This window comes from Microtus pennsylvanicus, chromosome 2, assembly GCF_037038515.1.
Source record: "Microtus pennsylvanicus isolate mMicPen1 chromosome 2, mMicPen1.hap1, whole genome shotgun sequence".
Lineage (NCBI taxonomy): Eukaryota > Metazoa > Chordata > Mammalia > Rodentia > Cricetidae > Microtus > Microtus pennsylvanicus.
Window position 1 is genome coordinate 30,698,072 of NC_134580.1, and position 13,812 is coordinate 30,711,883.

General features: G+C 46.5%; 1 protein-coding gene across 1 annotated transcript in view; it reads left to right on the forward strand.

Moving 5' to 3' along the window:
- Window positions 1–13,812, forward strand: part of LOC142843396 (electroneutral sodium bicarbonate exchanger 1-like) — a 37,077-nt gene that overhangs the window by 5,435 nt on the left and 17,830 nt on the right. The window contains exon 3 of the mRNA XM_075960696.1: window positions 12,636–12,717. Coding sequence (XP_075816811.1) covers window positions 12,636–12,717 — 82 coding nt within the window. The remainder of the gene's footprint in view (window positions 1–12,635; window positions 12,718–13,812) is intronic.

Genomic DNA, 13,812 nt, shown 5'->3' on the forward strand with positions numbered 1-13,812 from the left:
CATCCCAAGGGTCATGGTCGGTTTGTGGTAAGCAGATGATAAGAATTTGCTCAACACTACTGAACAAAAGTGCCAATCCTGGATGGAGTTTGCCCTGTCACCTCATTGCAGAATAACAAGCCGACCCCCGTCCTCTCCTAGCAGGTGGGTGGGGTGGCTGTGGGTACCCTCTGCCATGCCCTGCCAGCTCTGCTGGGAAGCTTTGTAGCAGAGCTGCGGGCCAAGCAGAGCCGTGGGCAGCAAACGGGGCAGCTCAGGCTGCACGTTTCCTTCCTAGGAGCCTTAGATACCCATCTCAGTGCTGTTTGCCCTGGCAGGGTAACCAGGGCCCGTAGCCATCAACACAAGGAAAAGCAGCAAGTCGGCTCTAAATGCGCTGCTAGGTTACAGCAGCACACCTTAGGAGCCTTGGTCATTTCCCATAAGGTAAGAACAAGTTCACGCTAGCTGTGGTCGTTAGGGAGTCCAAATACACACACTGCACTGGCCTCTTACTGCCTCCGTGACGTTACCAGAGGCAGAGTGACTCAAACTACCTATGTCTACATGGGAACAGTTCTGCAGTGGGAGTCTGATGCCTTTGCTTGTAAGCATAAGCTGTCGCCAGGGCTGTGGTTCTGGAAGCCTCAGGACAGAGTCTCTTTGTCCCTTCCCATCCTGTTAGATTAAGACTGGCCCATGTTCTTTGCCTCTTCGTTTCCCCTTCTCTTCTTCCTGCCTCAGGGCCAAAAATCACGTCTTAAAGGCCGAAAATTTTCCCTCAAATCTTCCTCTCTGATTCTACTTCTCTGCCTCTTTTGTTTGTGGATGAATTTTGGAAAATATTTACATGGCTGAGAGTTTTCCTTGCATGCATGTGGATGCTTCATGTATGTACAGTTACCCCAGAGGCCAGAAGAAGGCATTGAATTCCCTGGAACTGTAGTTACAGGTGGTTATGAACAATTATGTGGGTGCTGAGAACTAAACCCAAGTCCTTGGCAAAAGCAACCAGTGCTCCTACCTAACAAACCATCGCAACAACCTCAAAAAGAAAGGCTCAAGTCTGGCCTAGAATTCACTGTGTATATCAGGCTGGCCTGGAATTCACTGTGTAGACCAGGCTGGCCTGGAATTCACTGTGTAGACCAGGCTGGCCTGGAATTCACTGTGTAGACCAGGCTAGCCTTGAACTTGTGCTCTTTCTAGTTCAGTCTCCCACGTGCTGGAGTACAACCACACCTGGCTTTACAATGCTTTAGATTACAGGAAGTTACTCTGGAGTTTACATAATTTCCAACAGCCTTCTTGGAAGGTCAGTTTATCAGTGATGTGACCTTTAGCTGTAGTCTTAATTCTCTTTTGCCAGGTAAAGTCACAAACTCTCAGATCACTGGGGATCAGATGGGCATCTCTCCAAGAGCCATTATTCTCCAAGTCTGTGCTAATTAGGAGCGACTCTAAGTGGGGTTCAAGGGAAGAATGGCAGAGCCACTGTGGAGTCTTTTTTCCCAGCAAACTGCTGGAGGGTGCGAGGGACAGGAAAGCTCATGGCTCACGACTCCTGCCACAGGCCTTGTGGACCGGTGTTTGTAGGCAGTGAGGAAGTTAGTGAAGGCACTCAGGCATGTCCAACCTTTCAACGTGAGGCAGGCACATGGCTGTCATCCACAGAGTTCACGCTCGAGAACTGCACGGCTCTTTGTTTCAGAAAGCCACCAAAAAGATCTCCTCTTTGGCTTCTTTTGTTCTAAGCCAAAGTTGGACATGTGCAAGAAAAGTAGAGAGCTGGGTCAGGCTCAGCGGCCAGGCTTCCACTGAGGGCCAGAATCCAGGTGAAGAGGCAGATGGACCAGGGGCCGGAAACGGCTGGAGAGCTGCTGAGCAAAAGGACTCTTGTGTATGTGAGGTCCTGGAGCATTGACGGCTTGGGAAGACGATGTGAATCTCAAGCTGGTCTCACTGTGGGTATGAATCCATGATTAGTTTTCTGGAACACTCAAAATTGGCCACTTCCTTTGCTTTGGGCACTATCAATACATAATTAATAACAAACTTGAACCTTGTAACCCCTCTCGGCTCCTGTGAGATCTTACTTTGTCTTGATTTAGGACCTTGTGAAGATTAAGTATGTGATATCTGTAGCAAAACTGGTAGGCGTAAGTAAGCCTTTTGTTGAAATTAGTTCCTGTTCTTTGGTTGACTAGAAACCCAGGAGGTAGGGCTGAGGATGTCCTCTGTGCGGAGTGCTCGCCTGGGGGCCCTGGAGCTCACTCTGCAGCACTCAGCAAAAGCTTTCTTGATGTTGTTCTGGGTGCGAATGATGGTTGCGGGGAGTGCCGCAGCTGAAGACTGAAAACATTGGCTCCATGGGGTGGAGTGGGGATGGAAGAGGTGTTTGAGATAAAGTTGGGATGCTCGTACCAGAAGAGGGATGGAGTTCATTTGGGCACAAGTCCAGAATAGCCAGCAGGGTCAGTGTGTCTAGAAGGGGTTCTACGTGGCCTGTGCCCACAACCTTCATTCTCCCTGCAGCTTCTTGGCTGTGTCTAGGAGTTAGGGCATTATGTAATAATAATTAGCCCTGTTTTTGTCTTTTTCTTTGTTCATTACTGAAAGCAAGGCTTTAATTTACCAAAATCAGACTCATTTTTTTCTTGAGACCGGGTCTCACTCTGTAGCCATGACTGTCCTGGAACTCAGTTTGTAGACCAGGTTGATCTTGAACTTAGAGATCACCTGTCTGTGCCTCCTGCGTGCTGGGATTAAAGATGTGTCACGGTGTCCTGCTTCATTCATTTTCTTCAGTAATAATTTTTATGTTTTTAATTATAATATAGTCATGTCACAGCTCCCTTTCCTTTCCTCTCTCCAACCCTTCTCATTCACCCTCTTGCTCTCTTTCTCACATCATAGTCTGTTTTTCTTTAATTGTTCCCCCAGAAACACACACACACGTGCACGCGAACACACACACAACACACACAGTGTATAAATACAGCCTGCTCGGTCCACATGTCGGCTGTATGTATGTGCTCTCAGAGCTGACCTCTCAGTGTTGGATAACTAGTTTGGGGAGCTTTCTCCTGGAAAAGACAATTTTTTAAGGATTATAAACAGCACTTTATCTCTCAAGACATGCCATGCAATATCAATGATTTAATTTAAAAAGTTTATTATCATTTTTGTTTATGTGTACGTGTGTATTTGTCTCTGTGTATGTGTGTGTGCTTGCGCACATAGGCACTTGCGAGCACACATGCCTGTGGAGGCCAGAAGAGGGTGTCAGATCCCCTGGAGCTGGAGTTATTGTGGTTAATTGAAAGCTGCCTGATTTGGGTGCTGGGAAGCAAACTCTGGTTCTCTATATGAACAGCAAGTGCTTAGCAACTGACTCTCCAGCATCCCAGTGTCAAAGCTTTAGTTGAATTAGCCACCTCAGCTCTAACTAATCCCTGGGACCATCCAGTTCAGGCTTAATAGGAGGCATAATTCATGAGCCACTCAGAGAAAATATAAAAAGAGGATTACTTTACATGTTGTTTTTCCAATTCACTACTTCCCTCCCTCCTGCCCTCCCTCTCCTTTTCTCTTAAGCGTGTTTAATGTGTTTCCTGTGAATATAATCGTTCTTGAGTCACAAGGCCCTCTGAGACTCTGGTAAAAGTCGTGGGCAGCCTCCCATACCACCAAACGTACATGCACACATACCACCCCCTCCTCTGAAGCATCCACAGGTATTCTAGAAATTCATGGACTCCACATTGGTAAATCTTGCTTTCTGTGGACAGTGATGGTGGCAGAGGCAAATACAACCGGCCTGGGTGGCCCCTGCAGCAGGCATAAACCAGGAGGCCCAGTCTTTCTTTTCTTTTAAACTTAACAATTTCAGACAATTTTGGCATATGCTTGAAATTTGGGGAACATTTCAAATGTCTATCAAAGGAGAAACATTTGCATAGTGAATCACCCTGTGCCCATGACTTGGCATCAAGAATGAACACACATCTTGTTTCTTCTCTGTCTCTCTCCAGGCTCCAAATCCCAGCTGAAGGGCGTTTTTTAAAATGTATTGAGGCCACATCACAGGATTACTAACTGAAAAGGTTTTGCAGCCTGATTAGCCTCTCTGCTGCTGCAATAGTCTAAGTCAGAGCAAACCGAATTAGAGAAAGCCGGGGTTGAACGGATACCAGCGCTCCCAGGTGGCATTCCAGCCCCCCAGAGAGGAGAAGGAAGGAAGACCAGAAAACCACTGTTTGTTGTCTGTGGGGCAGTTTAAATACCCTGTGGGTGTGGTCTTGAGCATCTCTGGGGAGGCTCATCTTTTGGTGGTCTTTCTTGGAGCTGGAGTCTGGACTGAGACAACTCCCAGGAGAGGGGGCTTGGGATGGAACTTCCAAACAATTACCATACCTTAAAAAGTACCTGAGAGCAGGCAGATCTCTGTGAGTTCAAAGCCAGTCTGGTCCACATAGCAAGTTCCAGGACATCCAGGTTTACATAGAGAGACCCTGTCTCAACAACAAATTATAAATAAAGGAATATAATCAGCCATTCTGTTTAAATTTCTGTGAATTAGTTATAATTATTTTTTCTTTTATTTTTTAAACATGACTTTATGTGAGCCAGGACGCACGTTCATATTCCAGTGTGGCCTTTTCAGTGTTCCAGCTGCTAATGGATGTGGATAGTGACTGCTCCTCTGGCGGACAAAGAGGACGAACATCTGTCAGTGAGCTCAGCTCTGGATAACCAAGATAAGAAAGCTTGAAGTTTTCCAGTAGTTGACTTTACTCTCTCTCTCCATACACAACGACATACATACATACATACACATAACACACATATAGATATGTATATATACATATATAATGTTGAAGATGTGTTTTTTAAATTGTTATAATTAATTTTATTCTTTGAGATTATAATGGATTTGTATCAGTTATCCCTTTCCTTCCCTCCCTCCCACCTCTGTTGATTTATAGTCTTAGAGAAATCTGTAAGTTCTACCTCTCTTCCTCCCTCTCCTTATTGGCACCTTGTTTTGTGCTATGCCAGCTGTCTGCTTAGATGGTACCAACTATTATAAGTGATGCTGGATATTTAAATATCAGCTTGGAGACTAGCTCTAGCTGGCTAGTAACTTGGTAGTCAACATTAATAATTACCTCCATATAAAATTATACCTGGCTTCAAGAGACTATATGATAACATAAAGAGTTCAGAAAGTAGGCCAGGTGGTAGTGGCGCACATCTTTAATCCCAGAACTTGGGAAGCAGAGGCAGGTGGAACTCTTGTTAATTCAAGGCTAGCCTGATCTACAGAGCAAGTTCCAGGACAGGCTCCAAAGCTACACAGAGAAACCACACACACACACACACACACACACACACACACACACACACACACACACACCACGAGTTCAGAAACTAATGTTGCTCATTGGAAGTTACTTGTCACGTGCTGGCATTGTCCTGGTCAGGAAGTGACACCTGTCCTGGAGCTAACAGGGACGCATGCCGGGTTCAGTGTAGGCCACTGTGCTGGGCTCTAGGGGACACTCATGGATGACAGTGTGTTTCCATGCTGAGTGTGGTGGTACATGCCTTTAAGCCCAGCAGAGGCAGGTAGATTTCTGAATTCCAGGCTAACCAGGGCTACATACTGAGACCCTGTCTTAAAAAACAAATCAAGAAGGCAAGAAGGGAGGGAGAGCAGGAGGGAGGGGAAACTCAGGACCTGAAAGATAAGCTAGGTAAGCAGAGCGCATGTGAGTAAAGTCAGTTGTTTTCCACTAAAACGTGGTTCCTAGCCCCTCGTGCACACGAAAAAGAACAGAAAATGATTCTGCAGGGAAGACTGTGGACTCTGCAGCTTCTCTGCAAGTAGAGCTGCTGTGCGCTGGAAATGGTGTTCATCATATGGGGCTGAGGGAGGTGCGGAGGTTAAAAGGTGTATCTGAAGATTAACCGAGCCACAGTGGGCACGCCATTAATCCCTGCACTGGGGAGGCAGAGGCAGGTGGATCTCTGTGAGTCTGAGGCCAGCGTGGTTTATAGAGCGAGTTACAGGACAGCTAGGGCTGTTAAGCAGAGAAACCCTATGTCGAAAAAAAAGAAATACTATATAGGCCAATTTCAGTCTTTTTCCTTCCTCCTCTTCCTGCCACCCCTCTCCAGGGTCTTTCTGTGTAGCCTCCCAGACCTGGTTCTCACTATAGAGACCAGGCTGGCTTTGAACTCATGGCCATCTGTTTGCCTCATCTAGATTACAAGTGTGAACATCGTGCTTGGCTCTGAAACATTAGCTTCATCTGATAATTCTTCGGTGTGTCTCTACACTGTAAGGCCTGCACCACACCAGCCCGTGGTCCAAAGGGGAGCAGTCTTCGCTTACCGCGAGTGGCCTCGTCACCATTCGCATTGGCACTTGGCCCATATGTCCCATTTTTGTTCTGATTTTAGAGACTTTGCAGCAAACAGCTTTATTTTCACAGTACACTGCAGAGGGCACAGAACATTCTCTTTGGTCCCTGTCCCACCCCCTGCCTGCCCTCTTTTATTATCCACTTCCCCAGCAGAGCAGCTTTTTGTGCTAAGTCCGTAGCTTGCACTAGGGTGATGCCTTAGTGCAGGACATTCTGTAGGCTTAGATGTTTGATGACATGGGCCCCCCATGCTTAGACCATACAGACTCATTCCCGTTCCCCCAAATGCTCTGTGTGTGACCTTTTAGCTTCTCCCCCCAGCTCTTCTTTTTTGGTCAGGGGGAAGGAAGGTTTCCAGGCAAGGTTTCTCCCTGTAGCCTTGGCTGTTCTGGAACTCACTCTGTAGGCCAGGCTGGCCTTGAACTCACAGTTCAAATGGATAGATCTAGAAAAAAACATATTGAGTGAGGTAACTCAGACCCAGAAACACAAATATAAAATGTACTCACTCATAAGTGGCTTTTAGACATAAAGCAAAGAAAAACCAGCCTAAAATTCACAACCCCAGAGAACCTAGAGAACAATGATGACCCTAAAAGAGACTTACATGGATCTAATCTACATGGGAAGTAGAAACTACAAGATCTCTTGAGTACATTGGTAGTGTGGGGGTCATGGGCGAGGGTAGAAGGGAGGGGATGGAAAGGAGTAGAGCAGAGAAAAAGGTATAGCTTAATAAAAAAAGTAAAACACAAACAAACAAACAGAGACCTGTCTGCCTCTGCCCTCCTGAGTGCTGCGATTAAAGATATGCACCATCACAACCAGTACATTCTTCTTCATTTTTTTTAAAGATAGATTTATTTATTTATTATGTTTACAACATTCCCTCCATGTATGCTTGCATGCCAGAAGAGGGCACCAGATCTCATTATAGATGGCTGTGAGCCACGATTTGGTTTCTGGGATTGAACTCAGGACCTCTGGAAGAGCAGTCAGTGCTCTTAACCTCTGAGCCATCTCTCCAGTCCCTACATTCTTCTTTTTTATTGTTTCCATAGCTTTGTCTTTTCCTGAATATCACAGGGCTGGAATTATTCAGTACATGGAATTTTCTTCCTTTCCTTTTTCTTTTCTTTTCTCTCTCTCTCTCTCTTTCTTAAAAGCAACAACAAAACACCCCAAACCCAACTTCCCTAGAACTAGTGATTGTCCTGCCTCGGCTTCCTGAGTTCTGAGGTTACAGGAGTGTGCTACCACACTGGGTTAAAAGTTTATGGAGAGTTAATAATTCTTTCCCAGTTTTCTTTTCTCCTCTCTGTGCAGTGCTAGAGATGGAGCACAGGGCCTCATGCCAGGCCAGCTCTTTGCCACCGTCCTGTGTCTCCAGGTCTCATGGCCTCTTGAATTGGCTTCTTTCACTTAATAAAATGCATTTAAGGCATTATCTTCTTATGACTTAATAGTTCATTTCTTTTTCATGCCCACACTACTCCATTGTCTAGATGGACCACAGTTTATCTGTTCACCAAGATGGACATCTTGGTTGCTTCTAAATTTTAGCAATTATGAATAAAACTTCTGCATGCTTCTATGTTCAGGTTTTTGTGTTGATTTAAAACTTTTTATAACTGGGTTTCCCTGTGTAATAGTCCTGGCTGTCCTGGAACTAGCTCTATAGACCAGACTGGCCTTGAACTCACAGAGATCTGCCTGCCTCTGTCTCCGGAGTACTGGGATTAAAGGTGTGCTCCACTACCGCCAAAATAATGATAATAATAGTAGTAGTAATAATAATAATAATAATAAAGTCTTGGGTGGTAACTATCAACACTGATTTATAAAGTAAGAATTTGTTTTTGGAAGAAACTGTCTTCTAGTGTGGCTGCAGAATTGTGTTTTTCCCCAACAGCAAAGAGGGAGGTCTGTTGTTACTAGTGTCCTAGATTCTTGGCAATCCCAATAGCTGTGCAGACCTTGCTTTTGAACAGGGTCTGGCTGTGTACTGCATAGCCCAGGCTGGTGTGGAACCCATTGATCCTTGCCTCAGCTTCCCAAGTGCTAGGATCAAAGGTGTGCGCCACCACCGCCTGGCTTCTAGACATATTTTAAAATTACGTTTTTTATCTACTTGTTTTGTATGCTTGTGCACACATGCACATGCCATGGCGCCCATGTAGAGGTCAGAAGACAACGTGGGGGAGTCAGTTTTCTTTCCATCGTGCGGGTCCTGTCTCAAGGATTGAGCTCAGGTTGTCAGGCTTGGTGGTGAGGGCCTTTACCTGCTGAGCCATCTTGTTGGCCCTGCACAATTTTTTTTTAAAAAGAAACAGCTAATGGTTTGAATAAAAATCTAATAGGCTTATTGTTTAACCTGCTTGAATTTTCTGTAGCAGAAAATGGTGTAAGAGCTGGCGATCCCAGTGCTAATGGCGCTGTGCTGATGGCACCCGGCTGAGTGGACGGAGTGCAGTGTTGCTGACTGTATTCCATGGTGGTGTTTTCTGTGAAACCCTGTGAGAACCCTGGATTCTCGGTGAATTCGTATTTGGGTTTAGATGCTTATCAGACTCAGGGACGATTTATACCGCAGTCCCCACTAGCTCATTGTCTCTCGTTGCCACGCTGGCAGCCACTGAAGGCCTGTGCAGTCCGCGAGCGGTTTTCAAGTGGTGTTTGGGAATTTTTAAAAGATATTTTTCATTTATTCTGTAATGAAAAGCCTCTCTCATCTGCTCTGGTACACGTGGAAGAGAGCCTAGACAAACTGTCACCTTCCCAAGTGAAGAGTTGCCTTGATAGCACTGTCCTTCAAAGAAGGCTGATCAGTTCAAGTGTGTGTGTGTGCGTGTGTGTGTGTGTGTGTGTGTGTGTGTATGTGTGCGTGTATGTGTGTATGTGTGCGTGTGTGTGTGTATGTGTGCATGTGTGCGTGTGTGTATGTGTGCGTGTGTGTATGTGTGCGCGTGTGTGCGCATGCGTGTGCCTGTGCGTGTGTGTGTGTGTGTGAAAGTGTGTGCATGTGTGTGTGTGTGTGCGTGTGTGTGTGTATGTGTGCGTGTGTGTATGTGTGCGTGTATGTGTGTATGTGTGCGTGTGTGTGTGTATGTGTGCATGTGTGCGTGTGTGTATGTGTGCGTGTGTGTGTGTATGTGTGTATGTGTGCGTGTGTGTGTGTGAAAGTGTGTGCATGTGTGCGTGTGTGTATGTGTGCGTGTGTGTATGTGTGCGCGTGTGTGCGCATGCGTGTGCCTGTGCGTGTGTGTGTGTGTGTGTGTGTGTGTGAAAGTGTGTGCATGTGTGTGTGTGTGTGTGTGCGTGTGTGTGCGTGTGTGTGTGCGTGTGTGTGTCTGCGTGTGTGTGCGTGCGTGTGCGTGTGTGTGTGTCTGTGTGTTGAACCCATGGTCCTGCACAGGCCAGACAATGCTTCTTGTTAGAAGTTACAGTGTGCAGACTCACGGATCTTAGCATATTTGTTCTGTGTGGCCTACTGAAATCCGGTCCACACTGAAGGGCAGGTTACTTGTGGTTGGCGGCTGCTGGTGCCCGTGGCCGTGTGTCTGCTGCTCTTGCTGTCTTACTGTCTGATAAAAGGGAAGGGTTCAAACACGTTCCAGACCTGTAGCCAGCCAATTTTTGTTTTGTTTTGAGAGGGTCTTACTGTGTGGGCCAGGCTGGCCTGTAATAGTCACAGATATTCCTGCTCCTGCTTCTGAAGTGCTGGGTTTGAAGGTGGACGCCACTATGCCCTTCTATCAGCTGTTTTGTTTTGTTTCGTTTCGTTTTCAAGAAACTCTGATTTCTTTAAGTAGAGAATGATATTTTCAGAGGTCATAATCTTGGTGCCGATGATACTTCCAGCTACGGTTGATCATGTATTATAGGCCTTTGAAAGGACAGAGGTTAAAAATATCTACTAATTTAAAGCTATTTATGGACAAAGGATGTGTCGTATGTTTTCACTGACACCTTCCACGTGAGAAAGACGTAGCCTTTTTATTTACCTTCTGTCTCTGCTCTCATGTCTCATTGCGAACCCTTTGAGAGTCCTTCCTCTCAGCCACCCTGGGGATGACACAGTTCACACAGTCACCGCACAGCACACTGTGCCCTCAGATGCCGATGCCCAGTGTGAGTGCTGCCACCAAGGGCGTGCTGCCTGCAGGCCGCTCAGGGGGCTCCACGCAGTGGCTCACACTAATCCCGCTCTCAGGGTGGCTGAAGCAAGACAGCCCGTGGGAGGGCAGCCAGGGCTACAGAGAAAGACTTGTTCTCAAAAGCCAAAAAAGAGAAAAAGCAGTTTATGATCTTTGCTGCAGTTGTCTGTCTGTCTGTTCTTGGGAATGTGTACTGCTTGGGCAATTGGCTACTTTGTCCTGGTTTCTCTTTGTCTTCTGTTTTGCCAGGAACTGATCTGGAGTTGGAATGCCAGCCCCAGCCGGCCGCGTTCCAGCTCTATGCGCTCTGACTTAGAATCATTCTTCTGAAATAGCCACACCACCAATTTCACATCTGCTTGTTTGGTTTTTTATTTTGAGAATTCCCTTTGGAAGAGATGTATTTTTATTCATGTGTGTCTGTGTCTGTGAACACCTGCCCTGTGTGTGCAGGTCATGTGGCGGCTGGTGGAGCTCTCTCCAGCCCTGTGCTCTAAAGTCTAGCCAGGCGTTTATGTTCCAGCTCCCTTTTCTTTGGTAAGATGGAGCAAATCACAGTTTTCTCCACTTTGCTTTTAAAACTTAATATTATCTCTTAAATATTTTTCATAATAGTAATATGTAATTTTAAATATCTACAAAAGTAAATTATCAAATTAATCACGAATTGACATTTGACATTCTATTTCTCTAAGAATATCTATGTTAATCTCATTAAAATATCGTCTCACTGGAGAACTGGATTGCCTGTCTTCAGCATTGTGTTGGGGGGGTGAGCGTAGATGGGCTTGATGATGTGGGGGCTTCAGAGTGAGTTGGAGATCTGAGCTATACCTGGAGGGCGATCCTGGCGAGCTAAAGAGCTGGGGGAAGCACCAAGCCTGGCAGTGTGCACAGGCCACGTGGAAGTGAGAGTGTGCCTGTGTCCCTGTGGTGAAGTAGCCCAGTTGGAGCCTCATGCCGGGAAAGGGAAAGTAAGTCCAGAGTAGCACTGAGTGTGTTTGTCTTAGTGGCCCGATGCCTGTGAAGGAGGAGGGGACTGGGTCACAGCATTCTTTTAAGAAAGACTTTCTGGAAGCTGGAGAGATGGTTCCGTGGTTAAGAGTCCTGGCTGCTCTTCCAGAGGACCTGGGTGCAATTCCTAGCACCCACATGGCAGCTCCCAATAGTCTGTAACTCCAAGATCTGACACCTGCACGCAGACATACATGCAGGCAAAACACCAATGCACATAAAATAAAGTTAAATTAAATCTTAAAAAAAAGTCTTACTGAGCAGTTACCATGTGAATGTTTCTGTGCTGTGTATGGGGCTAGAGTCTTTTAAAAATATCTCTCTTTTCCTTTCCTTTCTTCTCTGAGACAGTTTCACTATGCAACACTGGCTGACCTGGAACTTGCTCTATAGACTAGGTTGGCCTCTGCCTTCCGAGTGCATCATGCCTGGCTTGTTTTGTTTTGAATTATGTACACGTGTGTGAGTGTGTGTACACGAGTGCAGTTGCCCCACGGAGCCCAGAAGATGGTGTTGGATCTCCTGGAGCTGGAGTCAGAGGCTGGAGACGGCAAGAGTATACACACTCTTAACCACTGGTCCATCTCTCTAGCCCCCACATCTCTGTTTCCTTGCTAAGCAGAATTGCAGTATGCCTTTAGGACATAAAAATTGGGGGCTGTTAGGTTAGTTGGAAGTGAGGGGCAGTCACCATTCAAGGCAAGTGCCTGCTCGAGTTGGCTTTGCAGATGTGTAACTGGGCCATTGGAGAGGATGGAGCTGCTCAGTCTTAACTCCTTCTACCACATCTGTGATCTCGGGGCATGGTTATTTAATGTTACAGCCTGGGAAAGAGAATGACTGCCATATTTGCATCTCAAGGGGATGTGAGGTTCCAACTTAAAAATATATATAAACCACTGCTTCCCCCTCCAGGTATCTCAGAGGAGCCTTGGTATATACTGTGGTTTGGAGTATTTGAATGATGAATATGCGTGTATTTCCATGATCGTTTGCATTGGAGAATGAATATGCATGTATTCCTGTGACCATTTGCATATCTGTTTTTAAACAGAGACCAGATGAGGAAGCTGTGGTGGATCAGGGCGGGACCAGCACAACCCTCAACGTTCACTATGAGAAGGAAGAGTTGGAAGGTAGGAGGCTGCCTCCCATGGCCAGGGAAAACAAAAGTCCTCTGGAGACCTGGGTTCACATCTGACTCTTTTTTTCCTGGCTGAGGGACCCTGTGGGGAAAACAGCTACCTTCCTTTGCCTCTTGGTCCTTGTCTTAAACAAGAGCAGAGATAAGCGTGCCCCTGTCTGATAGGCTTGGCGCAGGACCCAGTAGGCAGCGTGAGACACAGGCATGGAGTACTGGGCCGCTCAGCACAGATATCAACAATAGCAAAAACCCTTTCTTTGAGACTGTGAAGTGATCACTTAGTTCACTGACTCTTCGTAACTGCTGCCTTTTTGTTTGTAGCAGTTTTTTTAAAATTTATTTTACATACCAACCAGTTTCCCCTTTCTCTTCTCTTCCCTTTCTCTCCACCACACCTCTTTTTAGCCCCTGCCCCAAATAGAGTAAGGCCTCCCTTAGGGAGTCAATAAAGCCTGGCATATCAATTTCAGGCAGGAGCGAGCTCCTTGCCCCTGCATCAAGGCTGAGCCAGGCATCCCACCATAGGGAGTGGGTTCCAAAAAGCCAGCTCGTGCACGAGGGACTGATTCTGATCCCACTGCTAGGTTGGTCCCATGCAGGCTCCCTAGCTGTTGGTCTAGAGTCTGGGAGCTCCTGCAAGCTGGGGTCAGCTGTCTCTGTGGGTTTCCCAATCATGATCTTGACTCCCACTGCATCTGTAGTACTGGTAATCACACAGGCAAAAATAGGACTATGACCACAGTTTCTGAGATATTTGAAGCAAGCTTTATTAAATTCTGGCTGGGATTCTGGACTCTGGCCAGGTCCCTACCCAGGATTTCCAGAGTGTTGGGCCAAATTACCTTAGCCAGGGGCTTTATAAAGGCAAACCCTGCAAGACTCTGCACTTCCGGCCTTCGTCCAATCAGAGGCAAGCATATATCCAGCTGTACTTCCTGCCTCTGTGCCTCCAACCTACCTGTGATGGAGCACATCCCATGCAGTTGGGGCCGCCAACCTTGTTTAGAGAAGTGAGAACACGTGACTTGTTGTCCTACATGAACAAGAGCCCCAGCATTCCAGGAAGTTATCCCTGTAAGTGGGGCTT